At 41.8% G+C, this 16,194-nt stretch overlaps 2 protein-coding genes across 2 annotated transcripts; both read right to left on the reverse strand.

The window, feature by feature from the left end:
- Positions 1-10,308: 10,308 nt before the first annotated feature.
- On the reverse strand, positions 10,309-13,483 carry LOC110486471 (ubiquitin carboxyl-terminal hydrolase 37). Its single transcript, XM_036942624.1, has 9 exons — positions 13,148-13,483; positions 12,884-13,020; positions 12,619-12,712; positions 12,443-12,522; positions 12,080-12,217; positions 11,903-11,976; positions 11,459-11,528; positions 11,219-11,357; positions 10,309-10,603 (listed from the first exon to the last, which is right to left on the reverse strand). The coding sequence occupies exons 1-8, from the start codon at positions 13,307-13,309 to the stop codon at positions 11,342-11,344; spliced, it is 771 nt and encodes a 256-aa protein (XP_036798519.1). The 5' UTR covers positions 13,310-13,483; the 3' UTR covers positions 10,309-10,603; positions 11,219-11,341.
- A 1,427-nt stretch (positions 13,484-14,910) lies between these two features.
- LOC118938309 (ubiquitin carboxyl-terminal hydrolase 37-like) lies at positions 14,911-16,084 on the reverse strand. Its single transcript, XM_036941190.1, has 4 exons — positions 15,978-16,084; positions 15,836-15,878; positions 15,539-15,658; positions 14,911-15,246 (listed from the first exon to the last, which is right to left on the reverse strand). The coding sequence occupies exons 1-4, from the start codon at positions 16,081-16,083 to the stop codon at positions 15,054-15,056; spliced, it is 462 nt and encodes a 153-aa protein (XP_036797085.1). The 5' UTR covers position 16,084; the 3' UTR covers positions 14,911-15,053.
- Positions 16,085-16,194: the final 110 nt, after the last annotated feature.

Below are 16,194 nucleotides of genomic sequence, written 5' to 3' on the forward strand. Positions count from 1 at the left end.
TTGTCTGTGAGTGCCACAGAACTGATGTTTCAGGCGAAACCCAGATAAAAATCCAATCAGGAAGTGCCGCATTTTTTTAAACCGCCTCATGGCAATGACTCCTTATATGGCTGTGAAGGAGCTACTAGTCAGCTTACGTTTTCCACGTTTTCCCCAAGGTGTCTACAGCATTGTGACGTATTTGTAGGCATATCATTGGAAGATTGACCATAAGAGACTGCATCTACCAGGTGGTCGCTTGGTGTCCTCCATTGCAATTATTGCATAATCTCCAGCTGCAGTATTTTTCCGTTTGTTTCTGATGAGAAGCCAGCTGCCACCACTGATAGATTATCGAATAGATATGTAAAAAACACCTTGAGGATTGATTCTAAACAACGTTTGCCATGTTTCTGTCGATATTATGGAGCTAATTTGGAAAAAAGTTTGGCGTTGTAAGTGACTGTATTTTCCGGTATTTTTCTTACCAAACGTGATGAACAAAACGGAGCTATTTCGTCTACACAAATAATGTTTTTGGAAAAACTGAACATTTGCTATCTAACTGAGAGTCTCCTCATTGAAAACATCTGAAGTTCTTCAAAGGTAAATGATTTTATTTGAATGCTTTTCTTGTTTTTGTGAAAATGTTGCATGCTGAATGGCAGGCTTAATGGTATGCTAGGCTATCAATACTCTTACACAAATGCTTGTTTAGCTATGGTTCAAAAGCATATTTTGAAAATCTGAGATGACAGTGTTGTTAACAAAAGGCTAAGCTTGAGAGTGAATATATTTATTTCATTTCATTTGCGATTTTCATGAATAGTTAACGTTGCGTTATGCTAATGAGCTTGCGGGGATAATTACACTCCTGGATACAGGTTTTTTTCGTAGCCAAAAGTGATGAACAAAACGGAGCGATTTGTCCTACACAAATAATATTTTTGGAAAAACTGAACATTTGCTATCTAACTGAGAGTCTCCTCATTGAAAACATCTGAAGTTCTTCAAAGGTAAATGATTTTATTTGAATTCTTTTCTTGTTTTTGTGAAAATGTTGCATGCTGAATGCTAGGCTTAATGGTATGCTAGGCTATCAATACTCTTACACAAATGCTTGTTTAGCTATTGTTCAAAAGCATATTTTGAAAATCTGAGATGACAGTGTTGTTAACAAAAGGCTAAGCTTGAGAGCTAATATATTTATTTCATTTCATTTGCGATGTTCATGAATAGTTAACATTGCGTTATGGTAATGAGCTTGAGGCTATAAATAGGATCCCGGATCCGGGTTTGCTCGTCGCAACAGGTTAAAAGACCATTGTAAAAAATACAATAAGTGTTCAAAAGAGGTATTAAAAGGGGCACAGATAGTATATAATGGGTGCAAAGTAGGAAGAAAGAATATACAGATAAGCAAAAACTATGCTACGTGGTTCAAATAAATCTAGGCGGTCTAGAATAAATAGTAACAATATCTGAAAAACACCACAATAGAAGTCTAGAACACATATTAAAATGATCACGATCACTATAATGAAATAGGAGGGGCTTGCCTCACTGACAGGGAATTAGGATTTAAGCAATAAGGAAAATAAATAAAAATAGAAAGAAAAGATATTAGATCAAATCTTAACATTGAGTAGAACTGAAATAACAGAAATAAACAAGTGGATAAAATGAATAGAACACCAGCAGAGATCTTAGGGGCAAGACACCCCCTGAGCAAAGAAGTAATAAAAAAGCCTTCTATAAAATGGGAGAAACGCACAAGAAAACTAAACACCAAATGGCCAGCAGTGGGAGCGTTGGATGTCACTGTGTGTGAGGAAATGGAGACACTGATAAAGAACCATAAACCCAATGACAAGAAACAGAAAAGGAAAAGGAAACGGGAAAGAGAAAATGAAATACTAAGAATGTTCAAAGAAGAAGGAACAGGTCTGTTAAAAAGCATGAAGGCAGCAAGAGAAATGCTGAAGAATGATGACAAAGCAACGAAGGGAAAAGAAGAGTGGGTGACCTTATTCCGATGGGCAATTTCCAATGATAACTGGACACATGGAAATAAGAGGTGAGGTAGAAGTGACTGAAGAAGGAGAAGAGGCTGTCACGCCTGGGGCAACATGTGCACCCTCTCACTCAACAGACGGAGATGAGAAAAGGACTGTGAAAAACTCAAGAACAGAAGGAGGTTTCAATTGTTATGAAGGCTTGAAAAAAAACCTGGCCGCAATGGAAACAGTAAAAAATGTAAAGAAGATAACAGAGCCGCTAACAAAAGAAAGAATAAAAGCAAAAGAAAGAAAGGAAGAATACATTAGAAAAGGCTTGGAAATATTAGCAGATTACCAAGCAGAACAGAGTCTTAGTGATTCAGGAGGAGAAGAGGAATGTGAAGGACTGGAATTAGAACTAGGAAAGGAGGAAGGCAACAGCGAGAGGATAAAGATCCAGTCTGGGATGCACATGAGGGCATGAGAAGTGAGTCTGCAGAAAACTATCTTGGGGCTCATAGAAAAGGGTCGGAAAAATAACCTGGTTTCTATAAAAAAACAGTTTTCAATCCTAATAAAAGGCACTCAGGGACACTACACACCATGGGCTACACAGGACCTGGATGGGTTGGTTGATCAGAACCTTTGAAGAACATACATTGGGGAAATTGCTGGCGATGGGTGACATACAGTGCCTTGCGAAAGTATTCGGCCCCCTTGAACTTTGCGACCTTTTGCCACATTTCAGGCTTCAAACATAAAGATATAAAACTGTATTTTTTTGTGAAGAATCAACAACAAGTGGGACACAATCATGAAGTGGAACGACATTTATTGGATATTTCAAACTTTTTTAACAAATCAAAAACTGAAAAATTGGGCGTGCAAAATTATTCAGCCCCTTTACTTTCAGTGCAGCAAAATCTCTCCAGAAGTTCAGTGAGGATCTCTGAATGATCCAATGTTGACCTAAATGACTAATGATGTTAAATACAATCCACCTGTGTGTAATCAAGTCTCCGTATAAATGCACCTGCACTGTGATAGTCTCAGAGGTCCGTTAAAAGCGCAGAGAGCATCATGAAGAACAAGGAACACACCAGGCAGGTCCGAGATACTGTTGTGAAGAAGTTTAAAGCCGGATTTGGATACAAAAAGATTTCCCAAGCTTTAAACATCCCAAGGAGCACTGTGCAAGCAATAATATTGAAATGGAAGGAGTATCAGACCACTGCAAATCTACCAAGACCTGGCCGTCCCTCTAAACTTTCAGCTCATACAAGGAGAAGACTGATCAGAGATGCAGCCAAGAGGCCCATGATCACTCTGGATGAACTGCAGAGATCTACAGCTGAGGTGGGAGACTCTGTCCATAGGACAACAATCAGTCGTATATTGCACAAATCTGGCCTTTATGGAAGAGTGGCAAGAAGAAAGCCATTTCTTAAAGATATCCATAAAAAGTGTCAGTTAAAGTTTGCCACAAGCCACCTGGGAGACACACCAAACATGTGGAAGAAGGTCAGATGAAACCAAAATTGAACTTTTTGGCAACAATTCAAAACGTTATGTTTGGCGTAAAAGCAACACAGCTGAACACACCATCCCCACTGTCAAACATGGTGGTGGCAGCATCATGGTTTGGGCCTGCTTTTCTTCAGCAGGGACAGGGAAGATGGTTAAAATTGATGGGAAGATGGATGGAGCCAAATACAGGACCATTCTGGAAAAAAACCTGATGGAGTCTGCAAAAGACCTGAGACTGGGACGGAGATTTGTCTTCCAACAAGACAATGATCCAAAACATAAAGCAAAATCTACAATGGAATGGTTCAAAAATAAACATATCCAGGTGTTAGAATGGCCAAGTCAAAGTCCAGACCTGAATCCAATCGAGAATCTGTGGAAAGAACTGAAAACTGCTGTTCACAAATGCTCTCCATCCAACCTCACTGAGCTCGAGCTGTTTTGCAAGGAGGAATGGGAAAAAATGTCAGTCTCTCGATGTGCAAAACTGATAGAGACATACCCCAAGCGACTTACAGCTGTAATCGCAGCAAAAGGTGGCGCTACAAAGTATCAACTTAAGGGGGCTGAATAATTTTGCACGCCCAATTTTTCAGTTTTTGATTTGTTAAAAAAGTTTGAAATATCCAATAAATGTCGTTCCACTTCATGATTGTGTCCCACTTGTTGTTGATTCTTCACAAAAAATACAGTTTTATATCTTTATGTTTGAAGCCTGAAATGTGGCAAAAGGTCGCAACGTTCAAGGGGGCTGAATACTTTCGCAAGGCACTGTAACTACTTTCTAGGGTAACGAGCATGCGTACTATGGGAGAGATTATGCAGGACGGTGGCATCGATGGCACAGAAGGGGGAGTGATAAATGATGGACTACTATTCAACAGACACAGACCAGCCATCTGGCGCGCTTTAAGAGCAGCATATCCAACAAAAGTGGATCCCAAAGCACTAAGAGGTGAAGCTATTGGGGCCACAGAAAACCCATCCACTTACCTACACGGACAGCTGAAAAGGTGGAGGATGGAAACAGAACAAGATCCTGAGGGAAACGAACTAATGACAACTATGTTCCGGAGTTCAGTGATAGAAGCCATGCCCCAGCCAGTAAAAAGCAGGCTGGAGGATGTGGTAGGACTTACTTCAAAACCTTACAAAGAATTCTGTGACTATGTGATCCATGCTGTGGAGAAACATAGGAAGGATGAACATAGACAGATAGAACAAGGAAAAGACATTCAGAGAAGACTGACCCAGCTACAGTTGGATGAGTTAACCAACAAAGGGAAGAAGAAAGTCCAGGCCGCTGTAACGACCCCTGTGCCAGAGATGGGAACAATGGCTGCTGTCTCCCCAGGAGAGCCACAGCTGCTCGGCCCTGGACAGGCCCAAATGCCAACCACACCGCCAGTAGTAAATGTGTACACACAGCCCCCGAATTGGAATGGTGGGAAAAAACAACCGAAAAATGGACGGTCTGATCAAGGCAAAGGACCCAGGAGCCCTTGAGGGCCACCTGGTACCTGTTGGGGATGTAATAGAACAGGACACAACAGACAAGACTGCCCTACACACCCATGGCAGGATAGGACTGAAGGAAATAGAAATAGGAGACCACCACCAACAAACAATGCCCCAAGTGGCTGGCGACCATCTGGTGATGGAAATCAGAATGGTTGGAATCCAAATGATGGATGGCGGGGCAACCCAAACCAGCCTTCAGGCCCTATGGACCCATGGTCAGGGCCTAGTCAAACATACTAGGGATGCCCAGAGAATCCTAAGGGGGAGGGTCAGTCTCCAATAATAACAACAAGGGCTGACCAAGAACCTATCCTGCAGGTTCAAACAGAGAACAGAGGCACGCCCATGATGATAGATACTGGAGTCACTTACACATGTGTGAGTCCAAACTATGCCTCTCATCTCCCCATGTCTGGTAAATATGCCAAAACAATAGGATTCTCGGGAAATACGCAGTTAATTCCAATGACTGCTCCAGTTCGTTTAAAACTTGTTGGGGATAGGGGGCAGTATTTTCACTTTGGATGAATTGCATGCCCATAGTGAACTGCATCAAACTCTGTCCTAAATTGCTAATATATGCATATTAGTATTACTACTGGATAGAAAACACTCTGAAGTTTCTAAAATTGTTTGAATTATGTCTGTGAGTATAACAGAACTCATAGGGCAGGCAATCTTCCAAACAAGTTTTGAAATTCTGAAAGTTGGGGCAACTTTGACGTCATCGCCCCCTCCTTTCCCAACAAGATATGGATCTGGAAACACTTCCTACGCCTTCCACTAGATGTCCTCATTCAGTAGAAAGTGTAATGGAGCATTTGCTGTGAACTTTGACCTAATGGGAGGGAAAATAGTTGGTGTCGCAAGAGAATGCCATTTTGATGTGGCGCATTTCTCTGTGAGTGCTACGGCTGTTCCAATCAGCCCCAGATGAAAACGAATGATCCGGTTGGAACGTTATTAGATGTATATGATTATAACATCCTGAAGATTGATTCTGTACTTAGTTTGACCAGTTTACTCGACCTGGAATATATATTTTGGAAGTTTTCATGCAAGTTATCTTGGACCAGCAGTCAGTTTTTGGGCACGTGAGCTGAAAGTGATAGCAAATGCTGCTACTTGGACACTAGTATTGGACATTACGGAACAAAACAACGATTTATTGTGGAACTAGGACTCCTTGCACTGCATTCTGATGAAAGATCATCAAAGGTAAGGGAATATTTATGTTGTAATTTTGTATTTCTGTTGACTCCAACATGGCGGAGAAATATTGTTACGTCTGAGCGCCGTCTCAGATTATTGCAATGTTAGGCTTTTTCCGTAACGTTTAAAAAAAATCTGACACAGCGGTTGCATTAAGAACCAGTGTATCTTTAATTATATGTAGAACATGTATCTTTAGTCAAAGTTCATGATGAGTATTTCTGTTATCTGGCGTAGTTTTCTATAATTCCTCCGGATATTTTGGAGGAATTTCTGAACATGGCGTCAATGTAAACCGAGATTTGTGTATATAAAATGCATATTATCGAACAAAACATAAATGTACTGTGTAACATGTCATATGACTGTCATCTGATAAAGATTTTCAAGAGGTTATTGATTGATTTTATTTCTAATCCTGCTTTTGTGATTTTATCTTTGGCTGTGTTTTTTCTTTGGTTTGGTGGTGGTCTAACATAAATATATGTTGTGTTTTCGCTGTAAAACATTTTAAAAATCTGACATGATGGGTCGATGAACAAGGTGTTTATCTTTCATTTGAGGTATTGGACTTGTTAATGTGTGTGTGTGTGTGTGTGGGGGGGGGGGGGGGGGGGGGGGTGGAGTTGCCTTGCCCCAACAGGTTTTTAACAGTTAATGGTAAATATGTCACAATTCCAATTTTAGTATCAGACCAAACACCAATTAATCTATTGGGAATGTAAATGTAAATGTAAATGTTAAAATACATATCCACAAAAAATGTCATTTGTGTCACCATTGCAAGTGGTGCACAAAAACTCATGAAGATGGTCATGTCCATTACCCAGAACCTTTTTTCTGTGCTAAGTGTCAAAGAGGGGATTGTCGTATCTGTAAGGATGAGGACTGTGCTCCTATGTAATGGTTTTTAGTATATCTGTTTAGCCTAATGCTTTATGTTTTTTAATGTTTGTTTGTATATTTTCTTTTAATTAAAGTTAGTTTTGCCTTCTAAAAATAGGAGCATTTTAAAACATGTTAGGCAACAGAAGGAATTCCGGATACGAGTGTCTACGGACCATGTCCTTAATCTTCTAACAAGGGTTGATATCAGTGATATTACTTTGATAGAGAGGTGTCTGCAAGGGAGGTGGTTGATTATAAGTGTTTAATCTGTAACTGGCTAGATCTTTTACTCCTATCTATACTATCAATTGGAGATGTTTGGTCTAACTGTTTTTTGTACTGTTTTTATGTCCCAAATTGGATCTTTTACTCCTATCTGTATTAACGTTTGGAGATGTTTGGTCCAGTTAACATATATGCTTTATTAACATTTGATAATATTTTTGTCCATCTTTTGTATATTGATTTCCTTTAAGTATAATGTGTGGGGCTAATTAGCCCCAGAGGAGGGATTTGTAGGAGTAAGTGCTAAGACATAGAGACAGATATGACATTATTGAGCAAAGACAAGTATACATTAGACCACAAGAGGAAGAGAACACACTTAGAGTACATTTGCCATTCTGGTAAAAACAGGAAACTAAGAAATAACAGACATACTGGCCAAAGCCATAAAATGCATAAATGTTTAGGGTAAAATGCATTGTCTATTGTATAGGACAGGAAACCAAAGCAAGGCCACGAGTGCATAGGACAGCTGAACAAACCAAGGTCAGAGGAACACACAAAGGAGGGTGTCAGCCAAATGACCAACTGAGGGAATATAGACATAGTACATATATTATTCTTAGGAAAAGAAAGTGTCCTGCCACCATTGTAATCTAATCAAGAGCGGATACAGGCGTTATTGGGCATGAACAAATAGAAAGCCTGAACTGAAAGAAAATGGTGGCAGATGACCTGAGGGAAGTACCTTCATAAACATATGGAATGGACTCATATGCTGTGTGTGTATAAATACAAGAGCCAGTGCTCTGGAAAAGTGGGTGTTCCACGGACCATCTTGGCTTCTGATATACTTGTAAAAGAAAAGCCAATATTGAATTCACAAGTTCTTGTAAGTGTTATATTTTGAAACGATCCTCCACGACAGTGCGTAGATAGACTGTGCACAGACACACAATATTGTTGTAATATTAACTTTATCCACTTTTTACCCAACATGAATGAATGATAGAGATTGCGTCTTATACAGTGCATTCAGAACGTATTCACACCCCTTGACTTTTTCCACATTTTGTTACGTTACAGCCTTATTCAAAATGGATATAAAAAATCATCAATCTACACACAATACCCCATAATGACAAAGTGAAGACAGGTTTTTAGACATTGTAGCAAATTTATACAAAATAAAAAACAGAAATACTTGTACATGATTTGGAAAGGCACACACCTGTCTATATAAGGTCCCAGTTCACAGTGCATGTCAGAACAAAAACTAAACCATGAGGTCGAAGGAATTGTCCTCCATCATTCCTAAATGGAAGAAGTTTGGAACCCCAAAGACTCCTAGAGCTGGCCGCCTGGCCAAACTGAGCTATCAGGTGAGAAGAGCTTTGGTCAGGGAGGTGGACAAGAACCTGATGGTCACTCTGACAGAGCTCCAGAGTTCCTCTGTAGAGATTAGAGAAACCTCCAGAAGGACAGGCATCTCTGCAGCACTCCACCAATCAGGTCTTTATGGTAGAGTGGCCAGACGGAAGCCACTTCTCAGTAAAAAGGCACATGACAGCACGCTTGGAGTTTGCCAAAAGCCACCTAAAGACTCTCAGACCATGAGAATCAAGATTCTATGGTCTGATGAAACCAAGATTGAACTCTTTGGCCTGAATGCCAAGCGCCATGTCTGGAGGAAACCTGGCACCATTTCTACGGTGAAGCATGGTGGTGGCAGCATCATGCTGTGGGGATGTTTTTCAGCAGCAGGGACTGGTAGACTAGTCAGAATCGAGGGAAAGAAGAACGACACAAAGTACAGAGAGAAGCTTGATGAAAACCAGCTCCAGAGCGTTCAGGATCTCAGACTGGGGCGAAGGTTCACCTTCCAACAGGACAACGACCCTTAGCACACAGCCAAGACAACGCAGGGGTGGCTTGGGGACAAGTCTCTGAATGTCCTTGAGTGGCCCAGCCAGAGCCCGGACTTGAACCTGATTGAACATCTCTGGAGACCTGAAAATAGCTGTGCAGCGATGCTCCCCATCCAACCCGACAGAGCTTGAGAGGATCTGCAGAGAAGTATGAGAGAAACTCCCCAAATACAGATGTGCTAACCTTATAGCGTCATACCCATTAAGACTCGAGGCTGTAATCGCTGCCAAAGGTCCTTCAACAAAGTACTGAGTAAAGGGTCTGAATACTTATGTAAATGTGATAGTTTAGCTTTTTGTTTTCTTTAAAAATTTGCACAAAAAAAATCGAAAAACCTGTTTTTGCTGTCATTCTGGGGTAGATTGATGAGAAGAAAAAATGAATTAATCCATTTTAGAATAAGGCTGTAACTTAACTAAATGTGGAAAAAGTCAAGGGATCTGAATACTTTCTGAATGCACTGTAGGTACATTTATTCACTACCATGTACAGTAAAATAACATTAATTGCACTAGGTCGGTGAGATGTTTTATATTTATATAATTGTAAACATACAGTAGATGGCCTAGAGTGGGTAAATGCTTTGTGGTGTAAGCTGTTTATTCTGGTGGTCTAGGGCAGCCTGGTGGTCTAGGGCAGCCTGATGTCCAGGTGGTCTAGTGAACCCTGGTGTTCTGGTAGCCTAGGGTGTCCTGGTGGTCTAAGGCAGCCTGGTGGTCTAGGGCACCCTGGTGGTCTAGGGCAGCTTGGTGTCTAGGTGGTCTAGGGCAGCCTGATGTCCTGGTGGTCTAGGATAGTCTGATGGTGGTCTAGGGCAGCTTGATGGTGGTGTAGGGCAGCTTGATGGTGGTGTAGGGCAGCTTGATGGTGGTGTAGGGCGGCTTGATGGTGGTCTAGGGCAGCTTGATGGTGGTCTAGGGCAGCTTGATGGTGGTCTAGGGCAGCTTGATGGTGGTCTAGGGCAGCTTGATGGTGGTCTAGGGCAGCTTGATGGTGGTCTAGGGCAGCTTGATGGTGGCCTAGGGCAGCTTGATGGTGGTGTAGGGCAGCTTGATGGTGGTGTAGGGCAGCTTGATGGTGGAGTAGGGCAGCTTGATGGTGGAGTAGGGTAGACTGATGGTGGTCTAGAGCAGCTTTATGGTATTCTAAGGCAGTTGATGGTGGTGTAGGGCAGCCTAATTCGATTCATCTGATGTTTCTTGGTGTGTGGTAGGTGCTACTCCAGGTGGTCCCTGAGTGCTGTGCCTCTCCCTGAGTTTAATGATGGGTTCTCCTGGTGCTTCTCCTGGTAGTGAGGTGCCTGGTCTCCTTCACCTGCTCCACTACAATGAGAAATGACAGGGAGATCTTACATGTACATACAATGTGTCAGGATCGTCGTAAGAAGTGGTGGCTAGATGATGTTTTAATTAAAGAAAGCACTGAACACTGAATACAAAACAATAAACGAATAACGACCGTGAAGCTGTAATAAGAACTGTGCTGACACAAGCAACTAACATAGACAATCACCCACAAAATGCCCACAGAATATGGCTGCCTAAATATGGTTCCCAATCAGAGACAACGATAGACAGCTGCCTCTAATTGAGAACCAATCTAGGCAACCATAGACGTACAATTTACCTAGAAAGGAAAACAGCCCCATAAACATACAAAAAACCCTAGATAAGACAAAAACACATACATCACCCATGTCACACCCTGACCTAACCAACATGACAAGGAAAACAAAGAATACTAAGGTCAGGGTGTGACACAATGTCTGAAAAATAACACATACAGAGGGATTACAGGTGAAAGGGATAACTCTTAATGCGTGGTCAATGAATCATCTTTCTAGCTTTGGTAAACACTTTTTTTTCTTCTTGATGACTGATTGTCGTCATTGACTCCATTTGTGACATTTTTCTCAAATTTGTGGCCTAGAGCCTTACCTGCAGACATAGAACAGGATGTAGGCAGTCTGTGCAATTGCCTTCAGCACAGTGGCCTCATCTGTCCTCAAGACATGTGCGTCATCCAGGCAGAGCCACCCACTGCCACGGCTGTCCAAAACATCACTGATGTAGTGGCCTAGGGAACAAGGGAAACAAAATAGAGTGTACATTAAGCTTTCATAATTGTGTGTGCGTGCCTGCATACCTGCGTGCCTGCATACCTGCATGCCTGCATACCTGTATACATGTTGTCTCCCAGATGTGAGATCACACTTGACAATTTGTAGATATTGTCTGGCTGGTGTCTCTGCAAGGAAACACATTTAATAATAGGATTGTTATTTTGTCTACAGGATAGGGGTGCCTTCTATAACTGCCTTATCTTGATCCGCCCACTATCTCAACTGGATCTAATTATCTGTTATTTATTTTTCCCTCTCTCTCTCTCCTCACCACAGCGGCTGCCTGCTGCTTTTCCTCACTGTCAGCTGGTTTCTCTAGCTGGTCAGAGGAATTTGAAGCTGGTGGGGGTATATCAAATATAGTGTAAATACAAACCAGAAAGTGAATTGGAAACCTATCAACAAATATACTCTTAACTTCAGCTTCCGACTTGCTTTCCTCAACAGTCCTGTTTCATGAGAGGGTATTATGCATGATGTCAGTAACACAATGTCCTACCTGGTCTATCAAGGGTGCCTTTCGGGGAGTTTGCAGGTGTGTTGTCCATGTTGTTTTTCCCCAGGGAGCTTGCCCTGTGTAAATTGATGGCATTGAAAATAAATATCTAGTATGTGAAAATCATGGTGTGTGTTGGCTACTCAATGTGCAATGTCCCCAAACAGAGTGTAAACCAACCTGGCTCCATACTGGACATGGGCTGTCTTCCCACATACGGCTGGGAGGGTTATTTCTGCAGGGATGGACATGGGATCATCCACCTTCTCTGGCTCCCAGTTGCCTGCAGTAAATCGCTTGATATGAAGCATTAGGACCCTGCTCAGAGACAGGCAGACAGGCAGGCAGGCGGGCGGGCGGGCGGGCGGGTGGGCGGGCGGATGGACGGACGACCAGGCAGGCATTCACACAGACAGACACAGACGACCAGGTAGGCATTCACACAGACAAAGGAATCAGTCTTGTACTCAAATCAATAACCCAGTTTGGTGAGTTAGATCAGGACTGTCAATTGTAATCTGAGATGATGATGGGGGGACTCACCGGGGCAGCGTGAGGAAGTGCCTAGTCACAGATGCCATGCTGCCTGAGCACACCCTGCATGCACACTCTAACGCAGATGGCTAGGTGACAAAGGATAGCAATACAATTATGAACATTATGACATTAATGATAGTGTTCCTTGACATACTAACTATTGGTTTAAGCTAAGCGCTGACCTTAAAGTAGAGGTCCAGGCTGTGTGGCAGGTAATGGCTCAGGCTCAGGGACAAGTGATTGTAATCCTCCTGACCATACACTATAACTCCACAGCTTCAGAAGTACGGAGAGAAATGCATCAACTATTCAACACAAACCTTTTGATCCCTCTACACACTATCTTAATGCTTTACCTCTGTATCCTGCATGTTATGCTGACATTAAACCTCTTCACAAATGTGATGACGACATCAAGGTACACCGTATACAAATGACAGCTGTTACCTGGTGCAGGTACGGGAAGTCTTCAGCTTGAATTCTAACTGCTTCACGGGGCAGGTGTATGGCTCTGGTGAGCCCTTTAATGCCATACCCTCCTCCTTCAGCTGAAAGAGGAGGAGCAACACACATTCATGGGCATCCTAAGAGAAGAATGGGAAAGAAGCAGAAAATACATCAACAACTACAACTGAAACAGAGCTGAGGAAAAACACTGTCACGTGTCCCAGGTTTATTGTTAAGTGAGTCTTTTAGCAAATAATATCTTACCTGTTCATAGTCTTCCTCATAGTCCTCATTGACAACGGAAAGACAGCGCTTGACTGTTTGAAGGATTTTCTTATTTTCCTTGTTCTTAGCATTAACAGTGCCTCCAGAAAGCCTGGCCTGATGTAACTCAGCAAAGCAGCTGTGGAGGGAGACAAAGAGCATGCATTCAGGTTTCACTCTCTCACCTTGGCCACAGATTAGCTCTGTGCTTCTACTTTAGCCTCTGATCAAATATGATTCAACTGATTCCTGACTGTGACAGGAAATCATCTCTGGTGTTAATCAGAAGCTGAGTTGGGTGTGGTTTTATCTTAAAAATCATATGAGGCACTAAGAGTGTACGAAGGACAATATCCATCCATCCATCCATACATACATCCATACATACATACATACATACAGTATACTGAACAAAAATATAAATGCAACACGTGAAGTGTTGGTCCCATGTTTCATGAGCTGAAATAAAAGATCCCATACATTTTCCATACACACAAAAAAGCTTATTTCTGTGCACAGATTTGTTTGCATATCTGTTAGTGAGCATTTATCCTTTGCCAAGATAATCCATCCACCTGACAGGTGGCATATCAAGAAGCTGATTAAGCAGCATGATCATCAAGGGTGCACTTTGTGCTGAGGACAATAAAAGGCCACTCTAAAATGTGCAGTTTTGTTACACAACACAATACCACAGATGTCTCAGGTTTTGAGGGAGTGTGCAAGTGGCATGCTGACAGCAGGAATCTCCACCAGAGCTGTTGCCAGAGAATTGAATGTTCATTTCTATACCATAAGCCATCTCCAACATTGTTTTAGAGAATTTAGCAGTATGTCCAACCGGCCTCCCAACCGTAGACCACGTGTAACCACACAAGCCCAGGACCTCCACATTCAGCTTCTTCACCTGCGGCATCGTCTGAGGGGGTGCTGAGGAGTATTTCTGTCTGTAATAAAGCCCTTTTGTGGGGAAATATCATTCTGATCGGCTGGGCCTAACTCCCCAGTAGGTGGGCCTATGCCCTCCCAGCCCCACCCATGGCTGCACCCTTGCTCAGTCGTGAAATCCATAGATTATATCTACATATGTCCCATATGTAGATACATATATACATACATACATAGATACATATATACATACATACATACATACATAGATACATATATACATACATACATAGATACATACATACATACATACATACATAGATACATATATACATACATACATAGATACATATATACATACATACATAGATACATATATACATACATACATAGATAGATAGATACATACGTACATACATATATAAATACATACATACATACATAGATACATATATACATACATACATAGATACATATATACATACATACATAGATACATATATACATACATACATAGATACATATATACATACATACATACATAAATACATATATACATAGATAGATAGATACATACATACATACATATATAAATACATACATACATACATACATACATACATACATACATACATATATAAATACATACATACATACATACATACATACATACATACATACATACATACATACATACATACATAGATACATACATATATACATACATACATAGATACATATATACATACATACATACATACATACATACATACATACATACATACATACATACATACCAAAGGAGGTTGATGGCACCTTAATTGGGGAGGACGGGTTCGTGGTAATGGCTGGTTCGGAATCAGTGGAATGCTATCAAATACATCAAACATATGGTTTCCATGTGTTTGATGCCATTACATTTGCTCCATTTCAGACATCATTACGAGCCGTCCTCCCCTCAGCAGCCTCCACTGACACATACATTGAGGCGGAACTTGTGTACTGTAACTATAAGCGTCTAGGTGGGTGGGTCAGTGTGTGTACAGGTGGGACAGGAGGGTGAGAGCGAGGCTGTATACCATAGCAGTTTAGAGGAGGGGGAGGAACTCCAGATATTCTGCTGTCTCAGAATGTCTCTGCAAAATGCTGGCAGCCCCAGCAGGCACTGCAGAGCAGAGTTCATGAAGCAGGTGTTGCCTATATTAGGCAACCTGTGGGAAAGAAGCCATCAGTTACACACTAATATCTGAACTGTGGACCAAAGGTAAACTAATGAATGTATTTGTAAGGCATGAACACAAGATAACTCTGAGTACCACACGGAATAATTTAAAACAAAAAGCAGAGCTCCGAGATAAGAGTAGGTGTGTGTATGTGTGTGTGTGTGTGTGTGTGTGTGTGTGTGTGTGTGTGTGTGTGTGTGTGTGTGTGTGTGTGTGTGTGTGTGTGTGTGTGTGTGTGTGTGTGTGTGTGTGTGTGTGTGTGTGTGTGTGTGTGTTTTACCCGAGGAGCTTGGTGTTGTCTTCACCCTCGTCTGTGCAGCTCTGCTCCCCCAGCTGGGTGCTACTCTTGCTGAACAGGTTGGGGAGGCGAGCAATGGCTTCCCGAGACCTGACCAATGGCCTGGAGGAAGAGAGACAGGGTAGAGGCCTCAGTAGCAGTAGCTCAACACCAATCGGTCTGTTTGAACACTGTTTTAATGTACAGGCATACATATATTCCTTACCATGTCATGGTGTGAGTGACCACTCTTATGTAGAGTTGAGTGAGATGAAGGTGGCTATTGTCTACAGTACTTACCTCTCCAAGGAGACAGAGGAAGTCCTCAGGTCAATGGAGGCCTCTGCAGAGAGAGACAGAGAGACGGAGAGCGGTAAGAGAGAAGCTTTGTCAAAGATGAATTGAGAAAAATAGCACCAAAAAATGGCACCCGTTTACAGACCTGCGATGCCAGCAAATAGGGGTACCATTCTCTTTGTCTGTGGAACAACTGCCCCCACCTCTTTGACCTCAGAGCTCATAAGATCTCTGTAAAGACACACAGACATATGCATTAGGTTAGCTATATTATATTGGCTTTTTCATTTCAATTTAATGGTGTTGGTTGGCATGAAATGTGATATCAGGCTGCAGTACCTGGCAGTCTCACTGTCTTTGTT

The sequence above is a fragment of the Oncorhynchus mykiss genome, chromosome 13 (assembly GCF_013265735.2).
Source record: "Oncorhynchus mykiss isolate Arlee chromosome 13, USDA_OmykA_1.1, whole genome shotgun sequence".
Lineage (NCBI taxonomy): Eukaryota > Metazoa > Chordata > Actinopteri > Salmoniformes > Salmonidae > Oncorhynchus > Oncorhynchus mykiss.

Excerpts from the sequence above, each read along its gene's own strand:
- LOC110486471 (XM_036942624.1), bottom strand. The coding sequence starts at position 13,309 with ATGCTCTTTGTCTCCCTCCACAGCTGCTTTGCTGAGTTACATCAGGCC. Across the intron at positions 13,021-13,147 it reads ATGAGGAAGACTATGAACAG|GATGCCCATGAATGTGTGTT; the intron begins GTAAGATATTAT and ends TTCTTCTCTTAG. Across the intron at positions 12,218-12,442 it reads CACTTCCTCACGCTGCCCCG|GGTCCTAATGCTTCATATCA; the intron begins GTGAGTCCCCCC and ends GTCTCTGAGCAG.
- LOC118938309 (XM_036941190.1), bottom strand. The coding sequence starts at position 16,083 with ATGTCTGTGTGTCTTTACAGAGATCTTATGAGCTCTGAGGTCAAAGAG. Across the intron at positions 15,659-15,835 it reads TCCTCTGTCTCCTTGGAGAG|GCCATTGGTCAGGTCTCGGG; the intron begins GTAAGTACTGTA and ends CTCTTCCTCCAG. Across the intron at positions 15,247-15,538 it reads GACAACACCAAGCTCCTCGG|GTTGCCTAATATAGGCAACA; the intron begins GTAAAACACACA and ends TCTTTCCCACAG.